This window comes from Hippichthys cyanospilos, chromosome 18 (genome assembly GCF_059441005.1).
Source record: "Hippichthys cyanospilos isolate Australia breed blue-spotted pipefish chromosome 18, RoL_Hcya_1.0, whole genome shotgun sequence".
NCBI lineage: Eukaryota > Metazoa > Chordata > Actinopteri > Syngnathiformes > Syngnathidae > Hippichthys > Hippichthys cyanospilos.
Window position 1 is genome coordinate 8302079 of NC_142386.1, and position 18152 is coordinate 8320230.

The following is an 18152-nucleotide window of genomic DNA, read 5'->3' on the forward strand; positions in this document are numbered from 1 at the left end:
CTACAAGTTTTGGTAATTTCCTGTGGTGGGGAAAAAAAAAGAACCACTTTATTTGATTGGTCTGAACTCTTGTAATAGCCAACTAAAAGACATTGTGCCATACAATCATTGCATTTCAACATCAAAGTGGATAAGAGTTTTCAAGTTTAAACTTAAAGAAGTCACGCGGGTTTTCTAGCTTGAAAAGATGCTCTAATTCTTTTCAGCTTCAAGTCAGCTTTCTTTTCAAATTCAAGTTTGTAAACATTTTCCGCCATTGCTTTGTAAACAGCCACCATCCCATCCAAACAGGACATAAAACAAAACGTGGAAACTCTCAGAAAAGAAACATCCGAACATGTGCTGCAACAAACTGAAACGTTTTATGAACGGTAGAAAGAACACAAAGAGACTTGATAACGGCAAAGTGAAAGTTGAAGATGACATTTGCGGGCTCTGTAGTTTATTGTATTCCCGTTATTTAGCATGATGGAAGTTGCCAAAGTTTGGAATCTCAATAATAATGTACCAAGTACTCAAAACTACAGTAACTATTAGCAAGGATCCCTCAATGAAGAAGCAGTGAAAAGACAAAAAGATCTGTGAGTGATGGGATAAACACTGAAAAATATTGCCAATTACTCTTGAATATATTACAGACAGCAGGTAGTACGCCTTTTGTTATCAATAGTTATGAAGCAAAAAGTGCAAAAATGGTGCAGACCATTATGTTTGGTAAAGTGGGTCATAATTTGGAAAGACATTCTTGTTTGGATTGTTTCTGAAAAGTATTACAAAACCTACTAGAGAAACAAACACTATCAAAGATTATCTGAGAAAATTAGTTAAAGCTGCCTTTTTTTCTCAAGTCACAAGGCATGGCAAAACAAAAAAACAAAAAAAAGTGGGAGGAGCGGCACAAAATGGATGATTCCAGACAGATTTGAACAGACATTTTTTGGGCAGACAATTTTGACTGTTAGCTTTCAGCTCTATTGAGGCGGCCATCTTGGCTAACTTCACTTTTTAGACAGGCCCCAGGAACCTTTTTCACAAGTGTTCACAAATTGCCTTGAAGATTTTCCCGTCTAGAAAAAGGTGACCTTCACCCAATTTTTGTGTGGAAAACCACACATCTGCACAATGTGAACACAGCCACTTAGCAAAACGGATTAAATCTGAGCAGTGCATGTCCAATAACGTGCTGCAGGAAGAAACCACCTCCGTTGTCTCTCATGAGCAAAAAAAAAAAAGATAAAGAAGGGGAAAATGGTTTGCATTAAAGGTGCCACACCTTCACTTAGCATTACAGTGGATCCATTTAAAAGCAACGTTAAAATTGAGAAATAATCAAGTTAAGAAAAACACTGCAAAAAGGTTATTCTATTTACATACAATGATTTTCTTGAAGATGAGTTTTAGCTGTACAGAAATTAAACAAATGCACTCTTTTTCTCTCCGTCTCTCTCTCTTTTTTTTTTAATATATCAGCTTCACTAAATCACAAGTCGTCCCCTCAATCCGGCTTACTTTCAGGTGACACTGGGTAAACGCTTCCGAACCAAAAGTGAGTCTCGTTTGGGAGAGCCCAGTCGGCTGCTTGTATACTTAGCTTACAGCTTGGGGGCGCCATAGCACCAGAAAAGAATTGGACACCGTCCTGCTTGACACTTCAGTGTCTTGGGAGGTGAGTGAGAGAGATGCGCCTGGGGTGGGGCCTCTTTCTGATCCCTTCACGCGGGCCGGGCTCAGTCATCGCTGTCCGACAGGGCCTCGTATTGCTCTGACAGCAGTGACTGCCATACGCGCGGTTGGCCCACTGGAGTTCCGGCAGGAAGCGGCTGCTGTGACTGCTGCTGCTGGCTCTGTATGGAGGGGGATGGTATGGAGGTGGGCGGCGTGCTGCTCATGATGCGCATGGTCAGTGGGTTGTATGGGAACTGCATGGACCCTGGAAAGAGAACGACAGTACCAAAATGACATGTTAGCATACCAGAACATAGCTACAGTAAATGGGAATGATTGACTCACCTGCCGACGAAGGTCGGTCGTCCCAACTCCATTGGGATTGGGCTTGTGTTTGTCTGTGGTAGTCTCCATCGGAGTGTACGGAGGACACCGAGGAGGGGCGGTCCCCTCCCGAGTAGGCCTGACCCAAGTTAGGAGACTTGGATTTACGGCTGTTGGCTTTGCCCTGCTTCTGCTTCGCTGTGAGTGTGGTAAAGAAGCTTTTTGTTACTGAAAAAACATGTCAGGGCAAATATTTGAGAACAAATAGTAGAAACGTGTATTTAAAATTAATTTCTTACATCCTACACCTTTAATAGATGCAATTTAAATTATTTTATCAACAATTAAATGATCAAATATTTCATGTGTAGCTACTTTTTCAAAATAGTTTTTTTTAAATAAACAAATGATTCTAAATGCAAAAAATAAGTGGCTGACTCATACGAATTTTTTTTTTAGGTTGATGCAGAATTTTACAAGACAAAAATACTGATTAAAAATTAATCAACCGATATGTAAAACAAGTAAATCATAATAACCGCCCTATTTTGTGGAAAAAATGTACTGTCTACGACACAGGTGTCGAATTCCAGTCCTCGAGGGCCGGTCTCCTGCATGTTTTTGAAGCTTCTCTTTCAAACACACCAGATTTAGATAAAGAGGATACTTTTCAAGTTCCCGCAGAGCTAATGATAAGCTAATTATTTGAATCAGGTGTGTTGGGCAGAGAAAACCGGAAAACAAGCAGGATACCGGCCCTCGAGGACTGGAATTCGACACCTGTGATCTTGGTTGTATTTTTTGATTTGATGGATGAACAGAACATATTACAGGACTCTTAACTGTAAATTTGTTTGACACCCCCGTCAAACTTATGTCATTTGGCTCTGCAATGAAATATAAAGCTATAAATGCATAATCAACTCATATAAAACAGATTGATGGATGAACTCGTTTTGAAATCAGAAGTCAAGGAAAACCCCTTAGATATTCTTTTTTTGTCAAATAAAATGCATGCTGACCTCGAGTTAACATTCCTGATTATCAATCATTAAGAATTAGCAGTTAGCATGTACCTATGCTTGGCGAAGGGTTGGCCTCCTGCCGGGAGTCACTGCTTGCGTTGGATGTGTTGCCGATGGCACCTACGCCGCCTTGGTGCTCCTCCGGCCTGTCCTCCAAGTTACCCATTAAGGCTTTCCGGATGATGTCTTCTAGGCCCAAGTTACTGGCAGGGTCATTGAAAGAGTGGTTCCGAGGATTGATGCTGCCTAGGAATCAAAGTGCAACAAAATAAGCTTCACAATGACAAATATTGATCAAGACCAATTCACGACCGCTAAAGGATGTATGGATGGATTATTTATAATAGCTGCATTTCAATGTAGCCTTGTAACTTACTGGAGCTGGTAACAGCAGGCAAGTTGAAAATCTCTGTGCCTGGTTGAGCATTTCCTGCAAGACAATATTAGCTGTTGTAAAACCACAAAATCATACATGTAAGTCCTGTACATGGTTGATGAGCTTGAAAATAAGATAGAGCCCCTTTCAAGATGGTACACGCCAGGCACATGCACACACAATGTTTTTTTTTCCAATCACAGTGGGGACATTCATTGAAATAACGCATTTCCTAACACTTAATCTAACCTCAAATAAGATCCAATTTAAGCCTATAATCGAAAAGCTTGACCTTCAAAGAGGTCTGAATTTGTGGGCTCAACCAAGTCCAAGAGGACCTCACAAAGATTGCAAAACCTGGAAGTTGGTCCACACCATGTAGCAAAAACAAAGGACGTGCGCGGACACACATTCAAGCTCACTTAAGTTTTGACTTTTGGCATGCAATGTGGTTGAGAAGCCAAAATAAAGATAGAAAGCCCCACTTACCAACGTCAGAATCACCAACACCAGAGGTGGAGTTCAACTTACGGAAGATCTCCTGCTTTTTGGATTTCACCATTGGGGAGGTGTTCTCTAGTTTGGTGAAGAAGGAGGGCAGGTAACTGACACTGCCTGGCGACCGCGAGTCGCTCCTTGAATCAAACAAATAAAGAGTTAGGGTTCAGATAAGCAGATGTGTTCATTTTGTGAAGAGTGAAAAAGTACCTGATCTCCGAGGTGTCCGCCTCTCGTCTTTGTGGTGCAGGCCCACTGGTCTCCTGCTTTTCCATGCCTTGGTAACTCTGTGGCGGTGAGATGGGTTCATAGTTCTCCATCTGTCTTCCACCTCTCTCTGGAGACTTACCGGGCCTGGAATGGGGACAAAGATCAGAGGCAAGTGTCGCGATTACGCCTGATAATTCGGATCATTTCAAATCGATTATCCTATTGAGTATTCCATTGAATAATTGACATCCCCCACGCCCTTTACCGAAAAAAATACATTTTACATATTTGTATATCTTAAATAACTAACGCTGAGCATGAATAGAAGTGAGTGAATACTCACTATTACCTTCTACCCATATAGGTTATTAGATACCATCAAAATGTATCTGTGCTAAGCGGTTAGCAACTGTGATTCGCTGGTTCAAATTTGAACACTTGCGGCAACTGTTGCAGTATGCCAGGTACACTGTGTACCAATTAAATACTACTTTATTTCTGTTACTTTTTGTTGGAAATGATCACAAACTTGTGATATCCTTTTTTTTCCGTTTACCACCTTTTGCAATACGTAGTTCTGGCGACGGTTCGATGAAAATATTATCAATCAAACAATTTTAAAAATCGATTTTTCCTCTGGCTCCGGCGCTAACTTTTAACTCACTCCGGTGATTCGGGTATTTTGACTGTTTCTGTACCTGGATCTGGGTTTGTCTGTGGTGTTCTCTGGAGAAACCCTGCTGGGGGGACGATGGTGATGTTGTGCCTGGATTTGATTCTCCGGGCTGTAGCGGCTGGGCACCTTGGCTCGATTCGATGAAGACATAGATGGCATGGTGCTCTGGAATGTGGCAGAGGCTGAAGAAGAAACTGTGGGAGGGTCTTGATTCCGGGCAAAGTCCTGGGTTATAATATGCTGCATAGCACATAAGAGAAGAATGAAAAAAATAGGTTCATTTTAATATTCTTAGTAAATCAATTTTCCAGTTAAGTCACAGAGGTTTCCTACCGAAATATGGTCTGCCAAAGTCATGACCCGATGTGTCTTGGGGATTTGGGAGTAAGTGTCTGCCTGGGATGAAGGAGGCTGCTGCGAACTGGGCTGCGGTGGTTCTGCCGATGACCGGTATCGACTCATGTCATAAACCCGCATGCCAGCTAATCAGGTTTGGGCAAAAAGAGTCAGGGTGAGGTAATGCATCGATTTGAAATTAGTATTTGAAAGCATACACATGACACACGTATAAACGCAAGTTTGCATATTGTCATCGACTTGTCCATACCTGCCGTCTGCTGGCAATCGTCTGTTTTTTCCTGTTGGGAATGTGCTGGGGAACTAGCAGGACTTATCACTTCAATAGCCGCTCCACCAGTGTTATCGTACCGGTTTGAAGACACTTGATAGCAAAACAAAGACAAAAATGAGCTAAAGTACAAATGCTGTTATACTCATCTCAACTGATAATACATGTTGATGCCTAATGAAATATTGGGTTAAAACAGATGGTATCTTATTTATTATCATTTTTAAAACGAATTATTTTGATGACAACTATTAAAAAAAGAGATACTGCAAGCGAGTTTCAAGCCTTCTGACAGACCATAGTTTGAATTTTTAAAAATGTACTCAAGGGCGCTCGGTTGATTAATCTGCAATCTTTTTTTTTCCTGCCAAAAATTGGCAACAGCATTAGCCTACAAAATCCATATGTGTCATTTTTTCATATACTCACAACTACTTGAAGAGTCAGAGCTCTGAGATCCTCGTTCTCTGGAGTCTTTTTCCGAGGTTAATTTTCGGGTGATGATGGCGTCAATTAAGTTAGCGGGCGTAATGGTGGTTTTTCCATGGGTTCGAAGCTCTTCCTCAATGCGCAACTTTGAGGTTTGCGGCCCCTTATCTTTAACGCTAACACCCTCGGGGTAGGCTGGGTGAGGCTTCCCGCCTGGAAGGGCCATAGCACCATACGGCACGGATCGCCGGTCCGGTTCCTGCTGCTGTTCCAAGAGGCTCGCAGTTCTCCGGGTTGCTGAGCATAGTTCGTCATCCCGCTCATCCCGTTTGGTCTCCTTTACTTTGGCCACATCTACAGGTGGGGCAGAGGCTGCAATATCCACCAGAGCTGCCAGTGCATCAGCTGCAGTACTGTAGCGAGAGTTACTCTGGGCCGCTGCTGTTGCTGCTGCTGAATGAGGCCTAAAAATAAAAGATGTCTAAATAACATCTAATAGGGTGACCACTACATCACAATATGAATCTTAGATGTATGAGTTGATCGTTTATGGAATGCTAGCATAAAAAATAAAAAAAATAAAAAGTCAAAAAATAGCCAGAGGTGTGCTGGTATAATCAAGACCAGCTCAAGCATGTGCGACTTACATTAGAGAAGTAATGACGCTCTTGCCCTGAAATATGCTTGGTCGCTGCTGAACAACCACTTCCTGCGTTCTTAGTGAAGGGGAAGGAGAATGTTGATAGCCACGACTTCCTGGCCGGCCTGGTTGCTCAACTCCACCTGATCAAAAAATACACATTAGATCATTAATTAGACTGCAATTGCGGCAGTATCCTGCCTTTATCTTTAAAAGCAAAGAGCATTAAAAAAAAAAATAAAACATTAACATAGGTGTAAAAACAGATTAATTACAATTGTGGTTCAAGCGTTATTTTTTAATGGCGTTGTTTTAATTTTTCACCATAACTTTCTGCTTTCTGTATGATGATTAGACTTGTTTTAACGCATCAGGTTTCTTTTGATTGAGCTAATAATAATTGATTGAGCTAAAAATAGAGGAACATATGAGTTGTTTGATCCGAAGATTGGTAAATTTAACTTTGGAAAATGTGTTTAAGGCACCTTTGAGAAAGGTTAAATGAAGCAGCACTATTCCTTCTGATGGTTGAAACAAGCACTTGGGAATCATTCCAAATACAGCAGAGGGTAAATGCTTACAACTAGAAATAAATGACCGAAGCCACTTTTTTAATGTTGTATATCAATCTTTTGATCGCCAAAATAATACAATGTAACTACGTACATCATAAAAAATATGGTTGAGGGTTTTTTTTTTCAGAAATATTTAGGGAAAAATAAAAAGACATTAATTGGATTAATTAATTACATATATTAATCTCACATGTATTTCATCTCTTGACAGCTCTATATATTTACACAAGTAAGCAAAAGAGCAGCTATGATCAAGTCTAATTTAATAAACATGTCAAGAAAATGGATGGATGTTTTACTAATAATTAGCAAATACTCACTTCCACGAATGTAATCATTGGCTCGTTCTCTTTCCCGATCGCGCTCTCGCAATTCTCGATCCCGCTGCTCCCTTTCCTTTTCCCTCTCCTTCTCCTGTTGCTCACGGTCACGTTCCCGCTCCCTCTCTGCACTTGCAGCAGCGGCAGCTGCAGCAGCAAGGTGGGCTTGGTGACCTATGGATAACATTAACCAACATCACAAAATGTAGTCAGGACCTTTTGCAAATGTCATTTTTCTTTTGTTACTTTTTCTTTCTTTTTTTTAAATCAGGAAGTATTAAATCATTAGCCAAAAGGAATATCATAAAAGTTCATGTCATGAAGCTTCCTGCAGGGATGAAAAATAACTTGTAGAACCGGGTGTGTGTGTGTTTTTTTTAACAGTTCAAATGTCTGGGAAGCTGTTCATATGCACAGCTGTCATGTCAAGACACAAGCTCCAAGTTTGAGTATAAACATAAAATCCCTGGACATTTTAGATAGGATACATTCATTAAATTAAATGTCCTTAATGGCTACAAGTTTTACTTTTACTGTTCTCATATTTCTGCAAAACGCATTGCTTCTGCAGGAAGCTTCTTAAATGCTTTGGCTGAATAAAGCCCAGGCAAGTAGTGCTTACTATTTTTGGATGTGGCCCGCAGCCACTTAGTCATTGGATATGTAAGTAGAGATGCATGCTAATACCAAGTGTGACCACTACTGGATCATTGAGGACTTATGCTTACACTTGGTCTGGATGGGAAATAACTGACCTTGGATCCCCTGTACAGATCTGCACGCCATTAGAGGTGTGAAGGGACACAAGATTGTGGCGAGGAGGTAATTAAGGGAACATGGCGTGTAGGTATTGGGGAGGGAATCCTCACCTGGCGATATGGAGGTTGGGTTGAAAGGCCTAGTAGTGAAAGGGGGCTGAGCTCCAGGGAGGTAGGCGATACGTTCCAAAGAGGGAGTACCTGTTCCCCCAGGGTGAGGCAACAGGATAGTTGGAGGCATCTGGGCTAGATCAATTATCCCTTTTACAGACAGAAGCAAAGGGCCAATGGTGAACAATAAAAACCAAATCATTTATTCCTCAATGTATTAGCACTGCATACACCCATCACCATCATTTGCCAGTGCTCCCATTTGGTAATGGTTAGGTAAGCGGGGCTGCAACATCATTTAAAGATAGTAAATGAGTGAGGCAACCACTTGGCATAGTAGTTATAAATTGTTAAACAGAGCCAGGTAAATTGCAGTCACCGTTTAAAATAAGCAAAATGTGTCGAGGTCATTTGCTTCTGGACATCTGCAAAAGGTAGCCACTACCACGTAACAGCGACGCAAATAGAGCCCCTCCCAGCCAGGGACTTTTCTACAGGCAAGAAAGGGCCAGCCGGTGGAGAAGCTTACCTCGAGCGCCAGCTGGGTAGGGGATAGAAACAGGCTGTTCCCGCGGTGACACCCCTCGGGCCATGTCAGGCCTGGGGATGACTTGCATCTGCTGAGAAGTGATGTAATCATTGAGGATGGTCTGCCGCGTGTTCTCCATGGTGTAAAGCTGGTATGTGTTGTGGTAGCCAGTTGGAGATGGCTGTCTGGGAAACATGAAGGCTGCAACACAGTAGAAAATGCAGGGAGGAAGAAATTAAAATCCATGTTATCTCTATTCAGTTCCGCTACAATTTTTGCAGCTTTTGATTATTACCATTACCGACTTTTATGTAACAGGAATGGGCTGACAAAAGATTTGGGAAAAATAAAATAAAAACAGAAACAGAATGCTTGAAATGAGCTTCTCTCTTTCAATAAAAGAAAAAGTTTTGTTTTAAGCCGATTCGTTTTAATAGAGGAGCCCATTATCTGTAGATTTTTACTATTCACGGTACACAAACATGGGAAAGGACGTCAATGGAAACCTACGAATTGCTGTTAAGTGACGTGGACAAGCTAGAAATAATGCTTATAATAAATACTTGGTTGAAAACATATTTTACAGGAGGGCACATTATTGAAAGAAAAAAAAAGAGGACCGCTAAAGTTTCAAAGAAATACCTGGATCAATCACTCGGTGGAAGGCAATACTGGGGTCTAGATGTGGAGGCAGGTGGGCTCGGTAGACTTCCCCTGGAACAACCGGTCTGTGGTGAGGGTCGAAGGGGCTGTGAGAAGCCCTGGGATCCCCACCCGCCACCGGGGACTTGGCCGGGACACTTTCCCTCTGCGTGGGTGTCATGGCATTCTTTCTTTCATGTGCACCCGCTTTTGCCCCTTTGTGGGTGAGAGGTACACATGATCATTGTAAATCAGGTAGAACTGAAATTTCATCAGTATTGTAAAAAACAAATTAATCAAGATCAAATATATGTGGCGAATACCATCTGCTGAGCGACCCAGCATGGGCGAGCCTCTGGTCACAGAATTGGAGCTGTAGTTGACAGGGGTCCTGCGAGCATTAGCATCCTCATACATGCTTGGGCTGAGCTGAGATTTTGCAGCTTCCTGATGTGTGGAGCGCAGGACGGAGGTGGTCGAGTTAACCACCGAGGTGTGGCGCACTGCCTTGCTCTCCTCGTACTTGCTTCTTTCCATGGCCTCTAGATGGGGTAAGCTACGGGGAAGCTTACTGGGACTGGTGATTAAGGACTTAACATTGTGCTTGATTGTAGGTTGGTTCAGAGAGTGAATCTAGAAGAAACACAAGTCATGATTACATATCTAACCAATTGTATCTCAAAGACTCGGCTGACTTGGCAATTGTTACTAAAATCAAATTAAAGAAAAACTGAATTACAGAAATAAACCAATCCAACATTCTAAAGAGTCTAACCTGAGACAAGGAACTCTCTATGACCCTCCTGTCTGATAAGTCAGGGGTTTTTCTCAGGTCCTGACCAGATTGATCCTGTCGAGGGATTTCATGAATGGAGCGCCCAGTCTCCTTAATGGTGTTAACTCCCTCATAGGGCTTTCCTTTGCCAATTCCCCCGTCAAAGGAGCGCATAGGCGGGCTCTCTCGTTTAATCTGTTTCCCATATTTCATTTCTTCGTATGTTTCTGCAGCCGTTCTTGGTGTTCCTAAAAAGTGAAAAAGCATTTGTTATTCCTAAATACCCCAGAAAATAGGTTGTTTATTACCTTGTTGTCACTAGTGAATCCTTTTAAAGTCGATTATTTTATTGATTATTCAATTGAATATTCGAGCAATAATCAAGCTTTTTTTAAAAAAAATATATTTCAGTTGAATGTGAGTTGAAGTGGGTGGATATAACCACTCATTATTGATTATCCTGTTACTGGGTGACATTTGAACACCTAAAAAGAAGACACGAGATTGTGTGTAGTGACAGATTATAATCTTGTATAATAAAGATAACAGATAAGAGTGCTTTTTAGGGAGCTCTTTCCTGTATTTGTGAAATCTCCATGTGCTATAATTGTCTGTAATGAAAGCTTGCAACCTAATAAATCAGTAGGTGTTTTGAGGCACACAAATCGCATCAGCCATTTAGCCAATAGATGGTGCACCAAGACAAGGAATGGGGCAGAATGTTAAAACAGATGTGTAGATGTCTATTTTTGTCTCTTCTGTTTTAAATTGGAAACTGTCTTTAGTCGACACATCCGACTTGGTGGACATTTATTTTTTGTCCATGTTACCTTGCATGATGGAGCCAGTGATTATTTGTCGGTCTTTAGAATCTCCATGGAGACCTTCTCTGGGCAAAGCTCTGCTGATCAAACCTGTGAACAAATAGGCATAATGTGTCACAGTATTACAGAAATGGCACTTACAATGATGGGTATGCATTTGTAAAATGCACTGAATACCTTCAAATGGAGCTCCTTCTCTGCCTGGGTGAACCCTGCTCATGGGTCCCTCCATCATGTCATAAGTACGTTTCAACTCATGGCCAGTTCTGGGACTGCGGGTATTTTCCCTTGGGTTCTTGATGGCTTTTGAACAAATACATTTAAAATCGTGTATTGCTGGGGATAAACACACAGTTAAAAACCCAGTCAAAGTTCTTACCATCATAAGAGAGGATATGACCACTCTTGCCCTCATAAATAACATGACCTTTCGACAGCTGGTCCCGAGCCTTGTCAGGGTTACTCAGGTCTTCTGTGGCCAGTTTTGTAATGGTGCCCTTCAGCAGGTCAGCAGCAACAGTAGATTGAGAAAGGGCTGGTGTGCCCTGGAAAAGAACAGAAGAAAACATAAAGCAACCCGAAAGAACACAATAGAATACTTTTGCCATCTCATGCCTTCTTTACCTGAGTGATTGATCCTCTGTAAGCCAGGTTCTCAGTCATTTTTGAGGGATTTCCTCTCCCATCATGTATTGATGGAGCTGCAAAAATGTGTTAAATTTGTTCTTACATCTAGCGTCTATTAAAGCATTATAGAATTGTGGATGTATATGTAAAGAATTACATCAGGAATTATGAACATTTAATTGCAACATATCCACTTCCACAGAGGAATGGATGTTCATATGTTAGTTTTTCTGTAATGTTTGGCTGTTCCACAAACTACAATGGTGACCTTTGCACATTTACTTTGCAATGGTGGTTAAAACATTTTAGTGCAACTCAAGTTATATGGCTGGCCTACCAGACTTGTTGGGATCTTGGTGCCGAGGCAGACCCAAAGAGATGGAGCCCACGGTGTTCTTACTCCCATCAGGTCCATAAACAGCATGCGAAGGCAGGTATGTGCCTGGGGTTCCCTAAAAGAGTCAAAATATAAAACACCATCATGTCACCTCATTTGTAGTCATAATATCCGGAAATCGTGAAAACTAAAAACCGATAACAAAAAAGGTTTGTGAACATAATACAAAAAAAGTCCTAATTAGCATTTTTGTGAATTCCTGTATGCTCTTCCTACCTGAGATATTGAGCCTCCATGAATGAAGGAAGGTTTGTCAGTGGGTTTGGTAGTTGGAATGAGAGGAGGCGGCGAGGGAATGTTAGGCGGTCGGCCGGGTCTGCTGAAAGCCATCCTTGCTCCGTCTGGAAGACTCTGGATCAGTTGGTTGGGAGCCGGGTGGAGGACTGATGAGAATATTAGAGGAGGGAAATGATGACTCGCTGAGTACTAAGTAACATTTGGACAATAGAACATTTACTTTGAAAATGAGCACCAAACTCAAAATTACAGTTGGAGCTACATCTGTATTTACAACCAATTTGATGAGTGATCACAATTAACCGATCACATTCAAACTCACGCTAAACTTGCCACCATTAACCGTGCCTCTGGTAACTTCCAATGCATAAAGAAAAAAGAAAAAGAAAAAAAGTGCATTACTGTCAGGCAACGAAAACTACATATAAATTTCATTTTGGGTTCAACATTGCGTTTTGCATTGGACTTTTTTTTAATTCACTGTATTACACAGAGTTGTCTTCCAAACCAGATGTGCCACAAAGTCTTCATGCAACAAAAACGCAAGAAAAAGCCCATTCATACCAATCGCCAAAAACAGAACGTTCAAAAAAATCACGTGCCAAAATTACGCTAGACTCCAACGACAGTACTTGGCGACAGCAAACCCCATAATTTCACAGAATCCTCACTTTAGGAGATTACATGTTCATTTTAGAGAAAGGCAATTGCAGAAAATGTGAATGAGTAATACAGTACAGTTTGTGAGATCGCTTATATCCTGCACAACCGTCTCATTGCAAGGTTCAGACAGATACAATATTGTATGTCAGCCAAACTTTAGCCAGCCAAAGCCAGAATAAAGTGGCTAACACAAGATGAGCTCTAGGCACCTTTTTTCTGTGTTTTTTCACATCACCAACCACTGCTACATTAAATCCTGCTGGATTCTGATCAGGCAAAGATTCCTGGATACTATGCAGACAAAGCTCAAAATAGGGTCATTGTTGTTGTTGGTGTGTGTGCGTGTTTTTTCCCCCTGCAGAGCAGTTTTGTGAATCAGCGATTTGAGAGACAATTTTCTGATTTTGTGGAGCAATTTTGTTTTGCAGGTTTATCCCAGAGATCTGAAGGAAAGATTTTTATCAAACAACAATAATGTGACATTATTAATCAACATTATTATTACAGTTATTAGTGTTAAATGAATCAATGGCCTTTTATACCTGAAAATGTCAGCAGCTACTACAGATTTGAACGTGTCAAGCTCATCGGAACAAAAGCAGCGTGCCGAAGAAAACGTCAAAGTAAAAGCCTGATTATTATATTGCACTGATGCCCGAGTATTATTCAGTGTGTTTATTTTTAAGTTGGCTTATGTAGTCCTCCTCCTCATCCGGCAGCAACCTGCACGATGGCAATTGTTACGTACGGATAATGGATTAAGTCTAATGAAACCTGGCATTCTTAAACACAAGCACACTGTTGTTCCAACACCATTTGGGACCATCATGGGTACTTGCCTATGTGGGTGCAAAGTCCAAAATGTACACAGCAAGCAGCGTTGCGAAACGCTGTGTTCGAGACTTGCAAAGATACAGCAAACTGCACATCGCATCTGATAAATATAGTTTATAAGTGTCGGAAAACTTGTGATTTATGAGACTTAGTTGAAGTAAGGGGGGAAATTAGAATGTTCTGGAGGTATCTAATAAGGCAGACTAGGTATTGTGCTTTTACCTGGTGGCATACTGTAGCGCAAAGCATTGGGGATGTTGGGGTCAGGTTGGGGAGAGGACTTGCTTAGATCCCTGTAAGGAGAGCTTGGCTGACCAGTGAGGGCCCCCTGGTCCTGAGCCAACATCATGTCATAAGGCATGTAGGGGATGGGCTTACCTGCAGTACACAGGTATAAGGAACAAAGGGAAAGATGACCACTTTTAAAATGGAGAACTCATTGCCCTTGAGCATTGAGCGTGACCCAGATGCAAAGGGCGCAAACACCATTCAAGGCTACTTGGCTGCTCGCACACTGAAACCTTTGCAACAGAAGCTGTGGTCTCACAGCTCAGCAGTTTGTTGACAGCTGCGTCACTTTTACGGCACTCTGACTTAAGGGTGCTAAAAGCTTTGCATAAAAGCTATTACATAGCCCACGGAGTGGCTTCACAGCTTGCCCTTCAGAAGTTGTGTACAAAAGCAGCAAACATCCTATTTGGACTCGGTCAAGTCACAAGAGCAAATGCCCCCAAAGCTTCCTTTCTTCATCCAAGGCAAGCATAGCCGCAAAACAAGCTTAACCTCTGTGATTGCATCAGAAAGCGCCTTTGTGTGGGCTCAGGCTGAGCAGCAGTGCAACAGACAAGATCAACCTCATGGGTTGAACATTTTGGGAAAATTAGCAAAGCCTAAAAAAAAAGTGCATCTATTATAAATAGTCAGTTGCAAACATTAGCAGCACATGCAGCTCAAAGGGCTCCGAACATGAGGGAGGCAAAATCAGGGAAAAATGAGACCATATTTTACCATCTCTGTCAAGCAGGCTTGGGCTGCGGGTGTTGAAGGGCGGTCTGCGCTCCAAGTCTCCCTGGTCCTGTCTCTGCTTCTCTTCCTGGTGTGCAGACGCATGTACTGCTTTGATCTGGTGTTGCAACATGGCGAAACCACTGATGGGCACTGGACTATGGCCATAAGGACCAGGTACCTTGTGACACAAACAACAGATATGTATAAAGTTGGTTTCAAATCATCTGGAAATGTTGACATTATGGAGAGAGGACATTATAATACATTTCTTGCATATGTACACCCTTTATGAGTTCTGGTGAGGACCCGACCTATATGGATTATTTTTTTAGGCCACTGCCGATTTCCGGAAGGCAAAAATACTGATTATCTATCAATTGGCCGATGAGTAAAAACGTTTTAAGGAACGAAATAACTTGTTTCCTCCCATTAAATTGGATGTCAAGTATATGCAGATTTTGGCTTAAAAAAAAAAAAAAAAACGTTGGTTCTCTGAATGCATTGCCTGCTGTAATGCATTTAATTAACATACCTCGTCATGGTGTAGATTTATATGGATTAAGTAATGACATTGGTTTTCACAAAAGGTAAAAAAAAAAAAATACAAACATTGGTCAATTGGCTGCTGTTGGAAAGGCCATCAGTCGGCCCCTATTTCTCAAATTATCAAACTGCTCAAAGTGGCATTAGCTAATTGCACTTACCATTGGTGGAATAGCGGCTGCCCGCTGATGCATCTGCTGAATGTTGTGTGGGGCTTGCTTAGGGGAAGACACCAAGACTGTGCCTGTAGGGCTGAGCAAAGACGGCTTCTCCATCGCAAGCATTCTGCACAAGCACGTGAATGATGAGAAATCATTGACGTCAAGCCCTGCGACTATAAAACCTTAAAAAAAAAAAAATGTCAAAAAATATACCTCTGCCTGTCAGGCTCTGCTTCCACATCTTCATCAGCACTGCAGGTGGCGCTGGAGTCATTATCTGAGTGGAGCTCCTTCTGCCTCTCACCATGTTCTCCTTTATCTGATTTCTCCTTGATCTCAGGTTCCATTTTAACCTGAACCTCTCCAGATTTCATGTCCACATCTTGAGGTTCGGTTTTTGGATGGACCACACCTGAGTAAGTAGCCACTCTGCTCTTTTCCTCGTGAGAAACAGCTTCTCCCTCTGGGCTTTTCTCTTCCTTGACACGCAGGACTCCAAAGGAGGGGTCAGATGTTTTAGCGTTGCTGACCTGAACCGTGTCCTGATCAGAGTTCTGAGCATCTCCAGCAGCGCTGTCAGGTCTCTTGCAGTCAGGTTTGGTTGTGTCAGTTTGAGAGGGGGAGGGAGCACTCTCTGTGTCAGAGCTATTATCACCTCCTGAAGATGCAAGAAAAAGGGGGAGAAATACATTTCAAGCAATGCTCATCGTAATATTTGACAAGCTCATTGATTTTGCAGTATTTACTGCAATTTAGAATGAACACAGTCCAGATTTCGGAAAACATGGCAAAAAGTGGCTGAATAAACCACCAAGCTGTTTCCACTTGATAATACACATACCTCTTTCCAAGAAACTGAGCACGTGACTGCAAATGACAACAGTGTCTTATCTTTTATGTTGTACGTCACATCAGTGTTGGGCTACACTAGGATCAAGGCCCCACAGATAGATACAAAGAAGAGGCGATACAACACATGCAATCTTTTAGACACGCCTCATGAATACGGTTTGTTAATTGCATAAAAAACTATGTTCCCAAATATGAGATGCTTTTAAAATGAAATAAAGATGTGTCCTAAAACAGACACAGTCTGTATTAAAAACAAATCAATAATTGTTCTAATATTTGGCTTTGTAGCAACAATCATGATGCAACACTTTGAAGCTGCAATAACTCATAAGACTCACAAAGTTGATGTTTCAAATGACTGCAACGATTAAGAGTACACCTTCGATATCATTTTAAGGTAAGCCACAAACATGTGCAAGATAAGAAGTTGATGATCACAAAGTCAAGAGGGAAAGGAGTGCGGCGGGAGCTAGACAAGACTGCGAGGCAATCTACGCATGCGCATAGATGCAAATACACAAAATGATGTTGCAATAATAAAATGATTTGAAGTTTAAATCCTTTGTTTTTGAAACAGCTGAATATTAATTTGTGTAAATGTCATCATCACTATCTTGACACACCAAATAGCTTCTCCCACTTCAATGTATGGATATAACAGCGGGGCGTGCTATTATCCGTCCTCCTTTTTTGTTCAAACATTCTCGTTACTCTTCCACGGGTAGTCATCTTTGGACCCTATCCAATTTGTTTGAAATGGAGGTATTCAGAAATGCTTGGCTGAAGCTTTTTTATCCTAGTCACAACAGTGGCGAGATCAGAGCGTGGAAAGTTGCCCTTCGCAGTGTTTCTCCTCCACCTGCTGACATTCATGTGTGCCACTGCTCTTACATTTTTGTCTTGAACGGACAAGCCATGCCGTCTTTTCCTTTTCATAATGCATCAAAGTCCGCTGAAAGAAATGAGCTATGCAGCCTCATCAACAAAGAGGCAATTAGGTGGCGCTTGACCAAAGTGCATTTTACACTGATCTATGCAAACACTCTCAAACAGAAGTATGCTATATTGAATTAGAGGTATATATAATCATTTTAAGCCTTGTACGTGATATGGTATTGCCTATTTTGCATTTGAATTAATGGCATTCAAACACAGATATGTGGAGAAAATTGGTCTGGTTTTGAGTTAAGTGATTACAAGTTAACCCCCACTCGACTTGGACTGGGAGAAATATGGTAAATGGGCCATTGATAAGCATCACATGCAAATGCGAAATAAGGTCAGACCTGAATCAAACATGGCCCAGCACACCGTGTTCAGGCAGAAGGATTTCAGAGCAATAAAAGTTATGCAACAGGTGCCGCTACAGTTCATATCTTTTATCTTTCCCTAGCCTCACTCTTATCATTTTCTCTCATTAAAAACGGTGGCACATTAGTTACACGGGCATCAATTCAAATTGGGTCTGTATGTGCCAAATCCGTTGACAGGTTGCAGCAGGTCTCCTAAACTTCACTCTACAGTATTCTACTTTTTATCTTCTAGTTCATCCTGTGCAATTATAATTCATATAGATTCACAACACAAGGGGAGAAAAAATCTGACACGTTATGTATGCTCTTTTCCCTTGGACAAGCTGAGATAATCAGCAATAAAAGTTCAAAGCAGCCAACTAACATGCGTGTTGAAAGCGGGCTCTATATCATTTTTCGCTCTAACCTTCACTGTCTTCTGCATTGTCGTCATCATCTTCAGGTGAGGTTGTGGTTAGACCTTCACCTTGAGACCTATCGGCACGAGCCCTCCGTGTGTCCTGGATATCAGA

At 41.6% G+C, this 18152-nt stretch overlaps 1 protein-coding gene across 1 annotated transcript in view; it reads right to left on the reverse strand.

The window, feature by feature from the left end:
• Window positions 1–7: 7 nt before the first annotated feature.
• Window positions 8–18152, reverse strand: part of ncor1 (nuclear receptor corepressor 1) — a 42899-nt gene continuing 24754 nt past the window's right edge. The window contains exons 19-46 of the mRNA XM_088440760.1: window positions 18047–18140; window positions 15689–16133; window positions 15476–15599; window positions 14772–14949; window positions 13986–14141; window positions 12246–12412; window positions 11970–12084; window positions 11630–11706; window positions 11385–11550; window positions 11183–11308; window positions 11012–11095; window positions 10182–10429; window positions 9730–10039; window positions 9407–9622; window positions 8765–8965; window positions 8236–8385; window positions 7367–7540; window positions 6479–6614; window positions 5832–6295; window positions 5382–5495; window positions 5108–5256; window positions 4797–5014; window positions 4099–4242; window positions 3880–4025; window positions 3391–3444; window positions 3066–3260; window positions 2011–2187; window positions 8–1930 (exon numbers count right to left, since the gene is read on the reverse strand). Of these exons, the coding sequence (XP_088296886.1) occupies window positions 1728–1930; window positions 2011–2187; window positions 3066–3260; window positions 3391–3444; window positions 3880–4025; window positions 4099–4242; window positions 4797–5014; window positions 5108–5256; window positions 5382–5495; window positions 5832–6295; window positions 6479–6614; window positions 7367–7540; window positions 8236–8385; window positions 8765–8965; window positions 9407–9622; window positions 9730–10039; window positions 10182–10429; window positions 11012–11095; window positions 11183–11308; window positions 11385–11550; window positions 11630–11706; window positions 11970–12084; window positions 12246–12412; window positions 13986–14141; window positions 14772–14949; window positions 15476–15599; window positions 15689–16133; window positions 18047–18140 (5031 nt within the window). The 3' untranslated portion in view covers window positions 8–1727. The remainder of the gene's footprint in view (window positions 1931–2010; window positions 2188–3065; window positions 3261–3390; window positions 3445–3879; window positions 4026–4098; window positions 4243–4796; window positions 5015–5107; window positions 5257–5381; window positions 5496–5831; window positions 6296–6478; window positions 6615–7366; window positions 7541–8235; window positions 8386–8764; window positions 8966–9406; window positions 9623–9729; window positions 10040–10181; window positions 10430–11011; window positions 11096–11182; window positions 11309–11384; window positions 11551–11629; window positions 11707–11969; window positions 12085–12245; window positions 12413–13985; window positions 14142–14771; window positions 14950–15475; window positions 15600–15688; window positions 16134–18046; window positions 18141–18152) is intronic.